We start from the raw sequence: 18256 nt of genomic DNA, 5'->3' as shown, positions 1-18256 counted from the left end.
AAGATATGAACCTGTTTTTTAAACATAATATAATACCTCAGATTTTTTTAAATGATCGTTTTGAAGGCTCCCTCAAAAGCCTAGAAGAAAAAAGTCATTCTCACTCCTCACTATTAATGGGCACCAATTAAGAGGCAGTTTGGTTGTAGTGCTTTTTTTGTTCCTTTGGCAGTGATAGTTCATTTATATTCTTCCCTTATTAGTTTTCTAGAGAAAATACAGTGATAAATTATGTATTAGACTAATATTTTCAATTTCAGGAGATACAGTGATACCATTTTGAGAATTGCATTTAATTTTTCTACGTAATATATTCTAGAAGGTTTAGGCACATATTTGTAGTTTGTATTGTCCTCTAATAGGACAACTTGTCTTGAATCCTTTTCTTAACAATCCCTGCTACTCCCACCACCAGTGCCAACAATTTTCTAGTATATTTCAAATTAATGAGAATTATATACAAAAACAGCACATTTATGTATGTTTATAAATATATGTACACTTGTAAGAATCACATAGTTTTATATATATATATATATGTATACACACACACACATATGCTATGTAACCGAGCAAATTGCTTTCAAAGATGAGATCTCTTTTTGATACTTAGAGCAGTCATGTGAGGCCATTGGACCCTGGGACTCAGAGGTGAATGAATGAATTGCCTAAAGTCGCACAGCTAGAGAGGGAAAGGGCCAGAACCAGAGCTCTGTCTCGCTTCTGCTCCGGTGCACTCTCCCTCTTAGCTCAGGAAGCTGCTTCAGTGTTAGTGAAGCATTTAACAGACTCTACAGATTCCTGTCAGCCAGATGTGGGACCAAATCTGGTTCTAACTGTGTGACTTTTGGCAAGTTTGCTTGTCTAGAAATTGAGAATAGTAATACTTCCTATGTCACAGGGGTTTATGAAGAGCATATCAGAGGTTCAGCAGAATGCCTGGCACATGGTGTAGGCACTGAGTACATGTTATTGTTATTTTTACTATTACATGGTTTATTCCTTATTGAAGCTCTGCCTTGCCCTCTGGTCCAACTATAATTTTGTAGCCTTTAAAGCCTATATCCCCTAATCAGATACCTTCACTTGGATTCTGAAAATCATTGTGTCCTTAACCTTCTTTCTTGGTTTTTTTCCATATCTCATGAATGTGAAGAGGAAGTCATATACATTGTGTCTTATCTTCAGGAAGCTCTAAAAGCTACTATACAATCCTTTCTTTCATTTCTTGCTGACCTCAGTTTGCATGCCCTGCTGTAGATATTCTAAACTTTCTCCTACACCCTTTAGTCCCTGGTCACTCCTCTGTATCCATCAATTTCAGCAGATGATCATATACCCTAATTTATTTTTAGATATTGAGATCATATGCCCTAAACTCCTTAAATGTCCCTATATCTTTATCTGACATCTCATCCTCTCCTGTTGTCTCAGAAAGAGAGGCTTCTCTCACATTTCAGGGCTCTTGGAAATGCCTCCTTTTGCTCCCTTGGAATGTTGATCAAGTACTTTTATCTCCCTCATTTGCCCTTTTTGTTTTCCACACTTCTCTAAGTTAAACTACTTGTATTTCTCCTGATTGTGTCACATACTCTCTCTTGCCACTGAATCTTTGCACAAATTGCTCTCCCACTAGAAATTTCCATTCCTCGCTGTCCTTCAAGACTCAATTCTAGCATCATTTCCAGTATGGTTGTTTGCCCTTCCTACAGACTGCCATAATTTCTGTCAACCCCGTGCCTCTACCAAGTGACTGTGAGGTTTCCAGGAAAGGTACCGTGTTCTGTATTCCCAGTATCTACCACAGTGTCTGGCCTTTAGTAAATACCCAACAAATGTTAGAAGGAAAAGAGACCTACAAATGAGTGTGTGTCTTTCCTACAAATTAAAGTCCCCTCAACCCTCATTGTCCTTCCTTTGACAAGCATTCTACCTCCTCATCACACATTCCCTTTCAATTCAGTGTCTAACACTGTTGAATCTACTGAAAGTACTCTTGTGAAGGTCAACAAGTAGCTTTTGTATGGATTACATCCACTTTCCTGAGCCTTTCACCCACCTTCTGTGACACAGCGCAATATTGGCTCTCTTGACACCTCCCTGAACTAACTTACCTTCCTTGACTCCTTCTCTAGTTTTTCCAGTGTGCATATTGTCAAGACCTGGTTCATTTGTCTTCTCTTCCTTCACCTCGTCCCTCCAGGAACATAGTCATTCTTGATATTAACCATCACTTCTGTGCAAATAACATGCAGAGTTTGTTTCTATTTCAATTACAATCCCATTTATCCCACTAAGATCAAGTTCTGGAGTTTCATTCTTTCTAATGCAGAGATGACAGATACTTGGCACTCATGCTTCTGCTCGCCTCTGTCTCATCTAAGAGGGATATTATCTCACCCAAGACCAATTGCGCTACTTTCTCAGTATGAGCAGGCTTCTCGGAATTTTCATTATTCTCCTTTGTCGCTTGGTACTAATGCTATCTGCTTGGAATCTTCATTCTTCACTTACTTCAGACACCTGCTTACTGGTAAACAGCGTAAAACCTATTAGTCATCCCTGTAGTAGATCATTTTCACTCATTTCTCAACAACACGTCAAACTCAGCATGTTTAAAGTCAGCTTATCATATTCTTCGATCTTTAGCCTAACTTCCTCCTGCTGACTACCCTAGCTTTGTAATTTGTTTCATTCCACTTTTTTCCAGATTACACTGCTTATCCTTTACCTTGTCTTTTGTGCTCCACCAATTTAGGTGTCAAATCTTATTTGTTCAAATAACTCTCACTCATCCCTTCCTTTCTATTTTGGGGGCCACCATCTTGCTTCTGGCCCTTTTTACCTGGTTGTGGGCTATAATACCTGTCATCTGGCCTTCTCATTGCCAGGTTCTACCTGCTGTAAGTCACTTTGCCTCCAGATCAATCTTCCTAGAGTAAAACCTTGCTCAGATGACTCTCTACCTCAGAATCCTTCAGTGACTTTCTATTATCTCCTAAATAATGCCTGTAATTCCTGTCAATTTGGTAGGATAAAATTATCTTTAATTTTGGAATCAATAAGATTTGGATTCAGGTTCTGGCTACTACACTTATCTGTTCTGTGACTTTGAACTTACTGTTTAATTTTTATTCACTCATTTATTCAACATATGTTTATTGAACACCTTCTTCGTTCTAGGCTCTATATGAAGTCCATGAGATGAAGTGATGAGCCAAACAGGCATTGTCCTTTTCTTCTGGATCTCAAACGTGTTAGACTTGTCCATATTTCTCATGATCATAGTAATCCCAAGTACAGGCCATACTTTGCTGCCTTGATGCTTTTAGCTTCTGGTTTTTGTTATACAGAAAATCATAATAGCATGTACTATAGTAATTTGCATATGTGTATCATATCTCAGCTTCAGTGTAAGTTCACTGAAGGGTAAGTGCCATGTTCCATTTCCCAAAATGCAAGCACAGAACCATGCACAGTGAATTCTGTTGTGTTTTTATGGACCTCGAGTTGGTCTTTGGCATAATTACAATGCCCAGTATGTTTTTAGAGACTCCTTTTGTCCTGTCAGAATTACACATTTTTTAAAATGAAGGTGAAGTAGTAGCTATTTGGTTTCTGTTCCTTCTAAGGCCTCTCTTTTCCAACCCTGCCTGTAACTATTATAAGCAGAACTCACAATGTGCACCTTAAGTTTTTAAAACCTGAATAACAAGTCCACTCATGCTTCCTAGTAGAAATACTGTCCATGCACATAAAATGGAATGTCAAAATAACGTTCTTTTAACTAAATAGCTTTTGACTTGGTAATGAACAATATGTTGTTTTTCCCTGAGAAATAATTCCAGCACTTTAGTCCTAAAGATTATATTTTATACATTTTTAGCTTGCTGTTTTTACATTCCCAGTGATCTTACATTAAGTTAAGCATTTGTCTATCCAAAACAATAGGTCAATTATAGCCAAATTATAACCATACCTTTTCTCTGCACACAAAATCCTATAAACAGCATGTGATCATATTGCTTCTAGAATTTATGATTGTTTTCTTCCAAAAGGAAGCTAAATTTAGCTTAGTAATTCTACATGCTCCCAAGGAAACAATGCCTGCTGTGATTTGTAGAGTAAATGAATCTGAACCACAGTTCCTTTACTTGACTAACTGAGAAAGTTTAAATATCACCCTAGTCATTAACCACAGATATTAAACCACATGAAACAACCAGCAAGGGGTTAAGAAAGAAATGTGCTATTTTTCTGACTTCACTGCTGAATGAGTCTAACTTAGTTGTTGTATTGTTCTTAATACAGAACATTGTTTGCATCTTATAATGGTTCTCTAAAATTACTTGTTCGTGGCTTGAGTTCTAAAATTAAAACTGTGTAAAGTCATGTCCAACTGCACAATGCATCTTTATGTGAAGCCAGCTAGAGTTTTTTGTTTTTACTCACTGTAAGAATTCCAGTTAGGAAGATTTGTTTGTAATAGTCTAACTGGTATAGTTCTCTCAGTTTCTTCTTCTTTGTTTCTAATGACAACTAAACCGCTCTCGCCTTGACCGTCTTTTGGCAGATAAAATTCTCACCATGAAGTCTCCTGCTGTGCTTGCACCTGGCATTCTTGTATTTCTGTTTACCTTCGTGCAGAAGAGCGATGGGGAGTGTAAAGAGGCACTAGTAAAGTCCAGGATGAATGTGAACATGCAGTATCAGCTTCCTAACTTCACTGCAGAAACATCCATTCAGAATGTTGTTTTGCACAAACATCACATTTACCTCGGTGCCGTTAACTACATTTACGTTTTAAATGACAAAGACCTTCAGAAGGTTGCTGAGTACAAGACTGGGCCTGTGCTGGAACACCCAGATTGTTTCCCATGTCAGGACTGCATCCACAAAGCCAATTTATCAGGGGGTGTTTGGAAAGATAACATCAACATGGCTCTGCTTGTTGACACGTACTATGATGATCAACTCATTAGCTGTGGCAGTGTCCACAGAGGGACCTGCCAGCGACACGTCCTTCCACCCAACAATACTGCGGACATAGAGTCAGAGGTTCACTGCATGTACTCTCCTCAGGCAGATGAAGAGACCAGCCAATGTCCTGACTGTGTGGTGAGTGCCCTGGGAACCAAAGTCCTACTGTCTGAAAAGGAGCGATTCATCAACTTCTTCGTGGGCAATACCATAAATTCTTCTTACCTTCCAGATCATTCATTGCACTCGATATCGGTGAGAAGGCTAAAGGAAACGCAAGATGGTTTTAAGTTTTTGACAGACCAATCCTATATTGATGTTCTACCTGAACTCCAAGGTTCCTACCCCATTAAGTATGTCCATGCCTTTGAAAGCAACCATTTTATATACTTTTTGACGGTCCAAAAGGAAACTCTAGATGCTCAGACTTTTCACACAAGAATAATCAGGTTCTGTTCCACAGACTCTGGATTGCATTCATACATGGAAATGCCTCTGGAGTGTATTCTGACAGAAAAGAGAAGAAAGAGATCCACAAAGCAGGAAGTATTTAATATTCTCCAAGCTGCATATGTCAGTAAGCCTGGGGCTCAGCTCGCTAAGCAAATAGGTGCTAACCTGAATGATGACATTCTCTATGGGGTGTTTGCACAAAGCAAGCCAGATTCCTCAGAACCAATGAATCGCTCCGCTGTCTGTGCATTCCCTGTCAAATATGTCAATGAGTTCTTCAACAAGATCGTCAACAAAAACAATGTGAGATGTCTCCAGCATTTCTATGGCCCCAACCATGAACACTGCTTCAATAGGGTAAGTCACACAGGTTCCCTACTTGCAAATTATGAGGTACAAGTCAGAATCGGTATCATCCTAGAAGAGAATATCAAGGGCTTTTTGATGCTTGGTAAATGGTGTTTATCCAAATGTTTGCAAATTCTTTCCAAGAAACTTTAGAAATTGAATCTTCATTTAAAGATAGAATCATAACTTGAGAAGAAGTTAATGTGATAGCTTAAAGAAAATATAAAATATTTTTACAATTTGGGTTTGCACGTTTGCCAACATTTTTCTGATTATTAACTTTACTTCTCGTATAAGCTTTAGTAGTTCTGGTCAGATGTACATAAAGTTAGCACAACAGCAGTTCTGTAAAGCACAGTTATTGAAATGCCATGCAACTGTTACAACATTTAGAACAAGATGCTTAATTGTAGGTGTTGAAGGCTTTTTTTTTTTTTTAATGAGGTCCCATTCGCTCACTGCTGTATGAATAGTCTATATTCTTGGCTTTACTTAAAGAAACTTAACTAAAAACTAACAAAAAACTCTTCTAGAATGTTGATACATTAAACATTTTTACGTGCACTAATATGCTTCTCTGAATAAATCAGAAAACTATAAAGGAAATTTCTGCTCTGAGATTCCTCCTTTGGATCTTGGCTTCAATGCATGAAGTTCCTGCTTGAATAGGCATGTATCTACCAAGTTCTGATTTGGTGCTTTTCAGTTGACATTTGATGTCTATAAATATTTTGATTGATGATTGTTTATACAACATGAAATGGTATTTTCACAGGAACTGTTAGGGAAATTCTTTGTTGCTTTGATTTAGATATAGTAAAGGCTACCAGCTATACCCAGAGGATTTATCCTGCTGGTCATGAGATCATTTAGGGTTAGCATCAAATTGAGAGGAAGAACATCAAATTGGGAGTCCATTGTGGCCTTGTGCTTTCCAGGTGGGGACCCAGATTTGAACATTACATACAGACTTGCTATGCCTCCTAACATAAGGACCACTAGTGATCATAACTGGATGAACAAATGGTATAGCTTTTTTAAAGATACCTGACTTTGAAAATGTACATCTCCCTTACTCTAACAATTTTCAGTCTAAGTGGTAAAGGTTATAATTGCAAGCAGGAAGAACATTACACATGTCCTTGATAAAAGAAAGTATATAATTTGCAGATGGGTACCAAGGACATATGAATTCAGAAACGTTTGTTTAACTTTTGCTGAAATGTCTAGGGTACTTCTCCAGATGGAAACTCTACGTAATTTATTTATAAAGTTAGAAAAATGCTTCGGAGAAAATGAATCCATCTTTTAGTGAACTAAAGCCATAACTTACTTCCTTCCCTCTCCAAAGTCTATGAATATACATAATATACATACATATAAATTCCAACTAAGACTTATTTCTCCCTGAATACATTTTAATATGTGTTGCAAAATCTGTAAGAAGCAATGGGATTGCTCATGAGGCTACCCGTTTTCCTTACTAGAAAATGGAAAAGAATGAAAGGAAACAAAAAAACTTTCAAAAACCTGGGAATTAGGAAATAAAATGTAATATTAATAGCATTTCAGAGAAAACACTTTTTCCTGCATCCAATAAATTGCTTCAGAAACACAAGTTTAGAAATGAGTCTCGGAAATTCCTGCAGGGCCTATAAAGCACACAACATTGTTGTTTAAATCTTGTTGTTTAAATTTGTTGAAAACTAAAGAGACTTTACCTTACAAGGATATACTGATATCTTATCTCTTTGCTTTATTTTGTACATTTCAACCCCCAGATATAAAAGTATTTATCAATTCTAGAAATTCTCAAAACACAGCTGAACTTTATCCTACCCCTTTGACATTTTTAGTGTTCCAGGAGGAACAAAAAGGCAGGATTACCCAGTGAAATTCAGGTCAGTTTTATCACCCAGGAAAAATGCCCAAAATGCACCAACCACACCTGAAACTATTATCACTCCCATCGCAAAAATTCTTGTGGGAAACAAGATGAAACTTGCCAACATAGTCGTCTCACAAGGGAAGCCAACTTTAATACTAGCCAAATTCCATAAAGACAAATACCTTCAAATCTCTTCATTTATTTGCCTGTTTATCTTCTCTGGTTACTGAAGGTCAGAATTCTTCCAAGAATGAAACTATCCACGTTCTCAGTTTTCATATACCCGCCACAGAAAGACCTCAGGTTGTTCCAATAACCAGCAGACAGACATTTCCCAGCTTCATCTTAAAATGAAGGCACCTAGAGTCATTACTCACACAAAACCAAATGATTTACAGGATCAAATAAGTTTGGAAAGACTGTAAGCAACACAACTACTCCATTTTGTCTTGGCAAATTTACTTGGCAGAGATAGCAGGTGACCCAACAATTTCTTGGAACTGAGTTTTTATTTTGGCATAACATTTAGTGAATAGATACATATATTATAGTTTTGTTATTAACATGTCTAATCAATCAGATCTTTATAGAGGAACCATTGTGTGCTCTGTAGACAAAGAAAGCTGCAGCGCTAACTTTGCACTGAGGCTTTGAGAGCATGTTCGCAGCAGCAGGCGTTTTCTGGCCCTCCTTGAGCTTCTGCCCTGTACAAAATGTGTCTCTATCACAGGATCAGACAGAGCACCAGGAAGAGGTCTTTTAGATTTTAAGGGTCCAGCAGGAGTATCAGACCTGACTTGCTTATTTTAGATCACATATTATGTTGCTTTTTCCACTCTCACATTTTATAAAATTATATGTGCAAAGTTTTATATACATCTTCTCATATTGATGACATCACTAAAACCCTCTTTCAAGTTATCTGATAGTTTTCAGAGCAGGTCGTCTTCACCTCTTAGTTAGTTGTACTTCAAAACTCGTTGATTCCCCATATGATGCTGTTTCTGGAAACTTATCCCATGCCACAGATATCCATTCATGTACTATTAGTGTTGACTATTAGTTGTTCTTCATCTTTATAGTGTAACCATTTTCGTTGTTGCTTTTGAAAGTGACTGCTAAAGGGTTTGTTCACAGTGATTTCTACCTTTTAGAATTATGATATTCTACATCCACAAATAATTAAATCTTTGGTCTTAAAAGTCTTTACCGCCCTTTTTACGCATTCATCATTCAACCTATGTAAGCATTCTAAATTAGTATTGATTGAAGTTGTTTTAGGTTAATCTGTATTCCCTAAACAGTACATTGTTATTCAACATGTAACTGAGAAAAATGCCACATAATCTGGAGACTTGGAAAATCCCCAAATTTGGGCATTAAAAAAACCCTCATCTTCTATTTTGGGATAAACTATTAAAAATTCACTTTAAGCACATTGACTGGATCTCCAACAGTGTCATATAAGAGATTTAGTAACATGACAGTTATTCCAGGAAAAAACTAGAATCAGTATACACTGACCTAATTTCTTCCAAATAATCAATATTGAATAAAGGAATTTTTTGTCCTCAAATCAGCAAAGATCCTGTTCCCTAAATTACAGTATACTTACTAACAGAAGTAGAATTATGCATTTTTGAAAGATTTTTAATCAAAATTGAAATGAAAAAGGGGTCTTTGAAATATCTCTCACCTCTCTAAAAAATAGTTGACATTATACTTTCTCTTGCAATCCCAATATCAAAGTTTTATTTTACATATAAGCATTTGAAAGAACATAAATAGACTTGTAGCAAATATTTTTACCAATATCTTGGTTATCTTAATGACCAGTGATTGATCATTTAAAGGGGAAAAGCATGCAATTTGGTGCCAGAGTCACCTGGTTGGAAGCCCTGGTCTCCTATGTACCACCTGTGTAATTTCTTCCACATTACCTAATTCTTAGAGCCTCGGTCTCCTTATTCGTAACATGCAGATAGCAATACCTACTTCTCAGGCTTTCTCTAAAAATATGGGATAATAAATATAAAGTACCTGGCACATAAGATAATTATAAATTTAGCTTATTGGAAGGCAGCATGATCTCATGGAACAGGAGATCTGGATTCAAACTTGTACCCCATGATTTTCTATCTGCCTGTCCTGAGAGCATTATTTAAATCCAATGAACCCATTTTCCTCCATGCAGGACTATGGTGTGGACAAGTGCAACAATGTTTATAAGAGGCTCTAACTTTGTCCTTGGCACATAATAAATAACAACTCTCATTGAAAGGGGTATTTGTGTAAAGAAAGTCAAATTCAAATTACTGGATTGTTTTCTGGAAGAGGCACATTCTGGTTCTATTGCTCATGGGGGTCTTTTACTTCCCTGGTTGACTGTTATGAGTGAACACCTCCATAATGTTTAATTTGTGTAAGTCCTCCTGAATACTTAATAGTTTCAAAAGGCAAAAAGGAGATATGGGAATGGTGGTGGTTTGGAGGGTGACGAGAAGGACAACTGAATCAGAATTGTGCTGTTTAGTCAATCTAGAAGGCATAAGGTGCTCCTTTCCCTGAATTTAATTCTAACTACCTATGGCACTATAAAATACAATGCTTATGTTATGCTTAAGTTATATGTTCAAGAATTTGCAGATAATGACGTTTTAGAAAAAGTCAACCTCAAGGTTGTTTGTGCCAAGCTTCCTTGTTTTTAAACATCATTTATACTCAAATTCAAAGAGTAAGCCAACTGCTTCCCAAAATAAAGGAAACTTAAAGTAGTAATTTTCCATCTCCGTTTCAGAGTGCCAAAGTTAAAGGGTCACCACTCAGAGCCATCAAAGGAAGAAAGCAAAATGATTAGAACTATTTTGAATGAAAACAAAATCAAAACAAGATGCAAACAAGGGGTAATAGGAATAGGCATAAAAATAAACATACAGTGATGTTTCTTTATTACTATTATAAAGATGATAGATGAGTAAAATTGGGTTACATTTAAGTTGTAATGGAAGAAAATAATTGCAGCCTTCCATCAGGAAACCACAAGGACCATTATTGATCTGTCATCCTCAGGGCATGTCTCATAATATTTAATAAAATAAACAAAGATTTATAACTCTTTATAGGCCGTATATCTATAATCTCCCACACCACACCATTTGAACTGGAAATGTGAAGTCAGTGTTACAAGTAACATCCATATAATTATACTGGTTTGGCATGCTTATTTAAACAGCCTAGCATTCTCAGGAGAACACATTTCGTATTAGGGATGAAAAATGTGAAGTCAGATTTCAAGGTTTTTTTACTTCCCGTGCTTCAAAATGAATGTTATCCCATATGAAAAATGCTATTGAGGATTCTTCATTCTAAACACACTAAACATCTTGGCCATATGCCAAATGTAATAGATTACCAAAGCAAAATCTTGCAAGAAAGAAAATCCTTGGCATCTAAGGATTCAATCTACTTTAAAAAAAAATCTAAGTAGAAATTCGTTAATTTTACACTTGATTCCTTTCCTTCCATAAACTCTTCTTTATTGTCTCCCAGGCTCAGGGAGTTGCTGCTTCCTAACTTAGTTGAATTTTCCATGTTGTCTGTCTCATGAGATGTACTACATTGCATTATTTTATTAAGAGGAATTTAAAATTATTTTCTTTCCAGAATTTTGTAACACTCTGAGATCACAGGGCACACCATTGGGATATTACAAAACATGTTACAGAGTGAGCCATTAAAGATCTTTGCTTTTTTTCTCATCCTCCTGATAACCCTTCTTTAAGCCATTTTGTAGTTTATTTACAGGTACACCCTAGGAAAGAATGAAAAAACAAAGACATGACCTTTGAAATAAGTTAAAGAAACACAGTTAATGCTGAGATGATCGCCAAAACTGTAAATAGGTTTAACCTGTGAATTATATCAATTCAGAATGTGATTGATAATATTTCCCACCTGTACATGGGTATTTATGCATTAACTGTGCCACATGCATTATAAGTTAATTCTTCATTTTTCTCACTGTCCTTTGAAGCAAGTTGTGTGATCTTTTATTTAAGTAGTTGATTTCTACATGGAGATTCACTTGGTTAAATTAATTGAGCAAACAATAAGGAGTTCGGGCAAAAAAATAAATCCTAAAGTTGGTCTTTGAAAAGTTGAACTGATGATAAAATTCTGAAGCTACAGCTCTGATACATACATTATTGCCATGCCACCACATGATTAGAGACTTCTGAAAGCACATGAGACTTCGCATTTTGATAAGAATATTCACCTCCTTGAGTAATAATGGATTTTTTATTCCAAATAATGTATCAAATTTTGAATGTTACATCCTTCCTTCAGACTTCTGTCTTATTGATGGCATTCCATCCTGCATTATTATCTCCTCTAGTAAGAAAAATGGGGAGCTGTCAGAAACTGGATAGAAGACCCATCAGGAATTTCTGCCGTTGCTTATTCATAGGTTGGCACAGATACCGAGTCAGTGGGCACCCTGAGTTCAGGATGACTCAGTGCCCAGATATGTGCAGTAAGTCACATCTCCAATGTCCAGAGAGGGCTGTAAAGGGCTCATTTATCCGGGAAATGAAACCAAGTGCTCAGCTACTCTTGATATCATTAAAACTCCTTTATTTTTCAAAAAATATGATAGTGAATGTGGTAAATGATTCTAGGATACTGGATACATTCCAGTCTGCTCATTATGTATTCTTCCTCTAACTAAAACGGTTCATTTGTGTATGAATGACTTGCTGAGTAAAAGCCTTGGGAAAGAGTCTTCCTGCGCTTCACCATAGACCAAGGCTAAGGTGGGGCAGATGAAGTGTGTCTTCCTTCTATACTGCAAAAATACCTAATACTCTCTTGTTTCTCAACAAGAGAACAGAAAAATGTATTATAAATGCAAGCTAATATAGAATAAGGCTTGTTTTAACTATTCTTGATGTTCACTAATGGAGGTGTTTTATGACAGTATCTAACTATAAAACAAAAAAATAATTCTGAATTCAGACTAAAGTCTGATTTCAGTTGTTTGATTTGGATAAATCACCAAAATGTTCATCAATCAAAGGACATTAAAATGGTGATATTCCAAATGATGCTGTAGGTAAAGGCATGAATAGTGGTCAGTTTTGATTTGTAAAGCATTCTCTTCTAGAACTGATATTACGAAAATTAAAGTTGCTGAGTTGTCATCTCAAAATATATGGCATTCTCATGATTTGCTAAAATTTGAGTCCAAGTACCAGAAAATGTAAATCTGTATGATATTAATTTTCTGATGACATTTTAAATTTAAAATCCATTTAACACTTGCCTGTAGCAACTAGTCTACAAACTAAACTACAGGTAAAGTGCTACCCAAGGAAATGGGAAAAATACAAAGATTAAATTGGTATGTTAGCTCTGAGTGAATCAATAGTATTTAGTGCTAATGCACTAAGCAGATTACAAGCACTAATGCAGTGGCAGTCAATAGTAAAAATGAATATCTCTAAAAATTATCTTGGCAATAAAATGTGCAACATTTTCCATTTATTTTGAGCTAATTACATTACATGCTTATTTGTTCATTTTATTAGTTTAAACCAAGTAGTAGAAGCCTAACCATTTCATTTAGTGCATAACAGCCAAAAACTTGCAATCTTTGTTTTCATCAAGAGACAGAGGAAAGGACTTATTCATACAACTAAGATTCAACAAAAAATTCAACAGAAATTTACTGACTGTCTAACCCTGCTGGTCTTAAAATAATGAGTGATATAGGCCTGGTTCTAGCCTTTATGAAGCAAACCTGCTGGGAGAGGAGATGACAATAAACAGTCATACCAACAAACAAATACATCATGATAATTTATGAAATACAGTGTAAGGGAAATAAGCATGTGTGAATGCAAATGAAGAGGAAGATCTAAATTTGGTAGTATAGTCACAAAAGGCCACCTTGAAGAGGTGAAAGTTAACTTTTTCATGAAGCTAAAAGTTAACTTACATAAAGCTCAAAGTTTTAGAAAAAGCAATTATGTCTTTACTGCATGGTCAAGTACATAGCCAGTTTTTAACAAACTGATAGCCATTACCTATATCATAAGTTTGTGGTCTTAACTACATGCTGTGGCTTTTTAAAATGGGTTCTGACCCTAAGTGCATATTACTTTAAATGTAGAAAAATCTATAACAAGAAATAAAACTGTGCTGGAGAATTTAACTTTTTAAACACTTTCTCTTTTTTAAAAAAAGTTGTCAGTGTTTCCGAACTTTGTCTTTTCTTTGGTTTCTAAGAAATGGTCACTTTTCACTGAGTATTAATAATTCTTATTATGAAGAAGATAAAGTTTGGATTTCTAGAAGCTAAGGACATAATTTAGATAGCTCTCATTTTCACAGCCTATCATAGTCTATCACTTTAATCACCTTCTTTGAAAACAGAAATTTCTTTTATCTGTCAAAGTTGTTCCTTTCTTCTCCCCCTCTTCTTTCTTCTGTGGCCAACACTTAGGACCCTACTCATCAGAAAAACCCATGTTTCTTAGGGACAGATGGGATTGTCCTGTTACCAGTAAGTCCTATGACCAAAAAAAAAGAGTCATATAATTATAAAAATACACAAAATAAACTCTTTTGAGACTGTCAAATTTGTAAAAGTTGATGGAATTAAAAGGAATGTGGTGCTGAGCCTCATTGTCTTCCTGCATCTGTGGACTGTCCTCTACACAACTACATCCATTTTACACCATTTCCTTCTCATGAGAACAATGCAGCCTTGAGGGCCAAGTGAGAGTCAAGTGTTCCCAAGGACTCATGAGATGTCATGGGCACCTGCTCATGAGTGTACATGAGCGTGTACATGGGCATGTGCTGTAGTTAGTGCCGGCTTTATGCTGTTCTAATGCATCTCTGGCTGCAGACACATATTGCCTTTTTCTTTCATGATAGTCATGTTTATCTGTATATATTTAATTCTTCAAATATCTAAATAAGTTTGCCTTAGGCACTTTGTCATGCTTTTTTGTACCTAAGGATGTGCTTTGCAGATCATAGACAGTAATGTTGATTTTGACAAAAAATTTGTCTTCCAAAAAATATGTATGTATATTTGCACAGTAAAGAGAGACCATCTGATTTGCTACAGTGTTTGGATAAAAACACTGTAAAATCCTGATAAAATCAACAAATACATTTTTGTGACTGGATCAAAAGAAGCATTGTTTTTGTCATCTCTGCAAGTCACAAATATCTGCAATGCAGGTGAAAAAAATATGTATGAAGAGTAGAAAGAAATTCTCACTTTTACACTGTTCACTTTGTTCACATTTGTTTGGCCCTGAATGAAGTACAGTTTGCCAAGGGGAAAGATGAGGGAAAAGGAGCATTTATTCTTTAGGGCTTATTCCTGTGCCTACAAGTCAGAGAGGTCACTGGCTTGCCCCTTCCTGAAGGTTATAATTACAGGCAGAGGACTGTTTATTTTCCAGTAAAGTGACCAGAATTTTGAATGTAAGAGATTGTTTATAAGAGTACCTTGTGAGTATGATTTATACAAAACCTCAGAAAAGATTAGGGATGTGAAATTATTTTTCTTCATGTTTTCACTAATCTGAGAAGGTCTAAGACACTGAAATATTCTACAGTGCAATAACAGAGGTGAATATGAGGTCAAGTTAGGTGATCCTGGTACTAAAGGAACTGAATTAAATTAATAAAGAAGAATTTTTAATATAATATTCCTGATGATTCATCAAATACAAATTTATCTGTGGCTCCAACATCATGGTAAACAAGAATCAGTAAATATATTAGTAAGAATAATTGAGAAATATTTCTAATTTGAAAAACACCAGTTACATTGGATTTATTTAGAGCTGATGTGGGGAAAAAATACACAGTGTTTTATACTCTCAACTAAACTCGCTCTCATTTCAGAAGAGTCAGAAGAAAAGTGTTAATTCCAAGTAGAACTGGGCAGACAAAGCACAAGATTGATTCTGTTACTGACCCACTAGTAGGGATACTAGTCAGTACTTGCAGAATGATGAATAGTATTTAAGTGGTGGTTTAACAATAGTAGGCACTACTTGTAATTAATATTGAAATGTCAAAGTTCAGGGTTTTGACATGTACAAAGTGGAAAGACTAAAATATGTGCCTGCTTTTAAAAATGATATGGTTAATTTTGAAAGTTATGGTATTTTCTATCTAGATACTTTTTTAGAATCAAACACTTATGAAAACATAAACAGCAGTTTCAGATTTTTAGGCAAACAACGCTTTTTATGATCCTGGGTGTGTGGTTAGGTGGTGCAGTAATTGACTCCAGGCCTCCTGTCCTATGTCCATTTGTTTTTAGTGGATTCTACGCAGGAAAACATAGTCACTTCAGTGTTGAAAATTTGAAGTTCATCTTTTATGAGACAGTTACAGATCCTGGGAAAATATACACCAGGACTTTTCCATACCTAACAAAAGAAAATTCTGTATTAAAAAAAAAAACAAAAACCCTCCAAATTATTATAGGATCTAGGGTAGCCATGGTGTGAACTATGTGATATTGAGTATCTTATCACACTAGTGATAAGATAACAAGCCAGTTGAATGAAGATGAACTCAGGAAAAAAGAAGGATTATTAAAGATTTGAAAAGTAAACACCTAAATTTTCATAAGTAAATATTAATTTAGTATTTGTGTGAGCTTTAGATATTAAAGTTCTCTCTGTACTCTCTGGGCCCTTAGAGCCAGCTGTTAGAGCCCCTGGTGCCTTATTTAATACTCTGTAAACTGGGTATTCAAGAACTGGTTAAGAAACAGTCAACTTTTCTATTTTCTCTGCCAATATATAATAAAGTCTCTGATCCAGTGAGTGACTGGACAGTTATTTTTAATAACGTTGACATAGCTTCATCTTACCTTTTTTTGCTACTAACACAGCTTTCTAAATTCCAGGTGAATCACAAGTTTAACTGAACTATTGTTTGTTTAATGTTCTGTTTCCTTCTAACCTTATTCTCGTCTATCAGCCTCAGCTCAGTCCCCGGTGGTGCAGAAAACTCTCAGTTGGGATTAAGTAATAGTTTACACAGCCTCTCTCACTCATTAACCCATGTTGACTTTCTCCTTCAGTGCACTAACCTTATTTAAGACCTTCTTAAGGACCATAACCAGCTGCTGGTTTCGGTGCAACTAACAACACTTATTTAATCAAGAAATAATATTTCCAAAGAAATTATTTCACCTATCTAAACCTTCTTCATTAGCATGGCCTAATTAAGTATGTTTCTTCTGTGCCTTCTCTAGAAGAAAGCCTGGTCTCATTTGTAGTAAATATGAACTTTAAAAATCTTTACTTCTTCTCTCCTTCTATGTATACCCAAAGCAGAAACAAAAAATTGTATACTGTCATTCTGTACAGGTTTTGCTTTTATTCATCTGTTGAAAATGATACCAATAAGATAAGACTAGATCTCCCTAGCTCCATCTTCGTCCCCAAGTAGTCTGAATGGTTCCAGACTGCTCCTGGAGTAAGTAATCTTTCTTGAAAACCAACCCATGTATGTAACTGCATCCCTTAAAAGTAATTTGAGGGTTCCCCAATGGTTTCAGTGTGAAGTCCACACTCTCCAGTATGGTATTCAAGGGGTTTCTTACCTTGGCCCTGGCTAGTTCCTGGTCTTCCTTCACACTCAGTGATGGTCTGGCAAATGTTTAACTCTGGGGCCGGGCTTTCTCAGTGGCTCAGCAGTAAAGAGTCACCTACAGTGCAGGAGACCCAGGTTCGATCCTTGGGTCAGAAAGATCCTCTGGAGAAGGGAATGCCTACCCACTCCAGTATTCTTGCCTGGAAAATTCCATGGACAATGGAGCCTGGTGGGCTCCAGTCCATGGAGTCTCAAAGAGTTGGACACAATTGAGCAACTAACACACCCACAGGAGGAGTAGAAATCCCTAAATTGTGATCTTTTATCAAGTTGGGTTGTGTAAATACCCACAGCAAGCCAATTTCAAGTCACTGAATAAAAATTAAGAAGACATGTTCACAATTGTCTCTGTAAGTTGGTACAAGATACCTCAAGCATACCACTGCCACTCTACCCTACTCTCAACTTTCTATTTTCTCTCATTCTTACATTTTCCTTTTTTCTACTCTTCTAGCAAATTCCAATTATACATTACAGTGTTACCAACTGTATCCATGTTATGCATTAGATCCCAGACCTTATTTATCTTTTCATTGAAAGTTTGTATGCTTTTACCAAACTTTCTCTATTCCCCCACCATCCTAGGCCCTGGCAACCACTTTTCTATTCTCTGTTTCTATGAATATAGCTTTTAAAAGTAAAATTCCACATATAAATGATCCAATGAAATACTTGTTTTTCTTTGTCTGACTTATTCCATTTAGCATAGTACCCTCCAGGTTCATCCATATTGTCACAAATGACAGGAATTCCTTCTTTTTTTTAAGATTGAATAATACTCCATTTGATGGACATTTAGGTTGTTTCCATGTCTTGGCTTTTGTGACTTGTTCTGCAATGAACATGGAAGCACAAGTATCTCTTAGAGATAATGGTTTTGTTTTCTTT

The 18256-nt window shown here is 36.1% G+C and overlaps 1 protein-coding gene across 5 annotated transcripts in view; it reads left to right on the top strand.

Moving 5' to 3' along the window:
- Positions 1 to 18256, top strand: part of MET (MET proto-oncogene, receptor tyrosine kinase) — a 111041-nt gene that overhangs the window by 23947 nt on the left and 68838 nt on the right. For 4 of the 5 annotated variants that reach the window (XM_061165307.1, XM_061165305.1, XM_061165306.1 and 1 more), the window contains exon 2: positions 4574 to 5790. The exons of the other annotated variant lie outside the window; for it this stretch is intronic. In XM_061165307.1, the coding sequence (XP_061021290.1) occupies positions 4588 to 5790 (1203 nt within the window). In that variant the 5' untranslated portion in view covers positions 4574 to 4587. The remainder of the gene's footprint in view (positions 1 to 4573; positions 5791 to 18256) is intronic. 5 annotated transcript variants of the gene reach the window in all.

The sequence above is a fragment of the Dama dama genome, chromosome 18 (genome assembly GCF_033118175.1).
Source record: "Dama dama isolate Ldn47 chromosome 18, ASM3311817v1, whole genome shotgun sequence".
In the NCBI taxonomy this organism is placed as follows: Eukaryota; Metazoa; Chordata; class Mammalia; order Artiodactyla; family Cervidae; genus Dama; species Dama dama.
The sequence above is the reverse complement of the archived record's forward strand: the minus strand, read 5'-3'. Positions and strand labels throughout refer to the sequence as shown.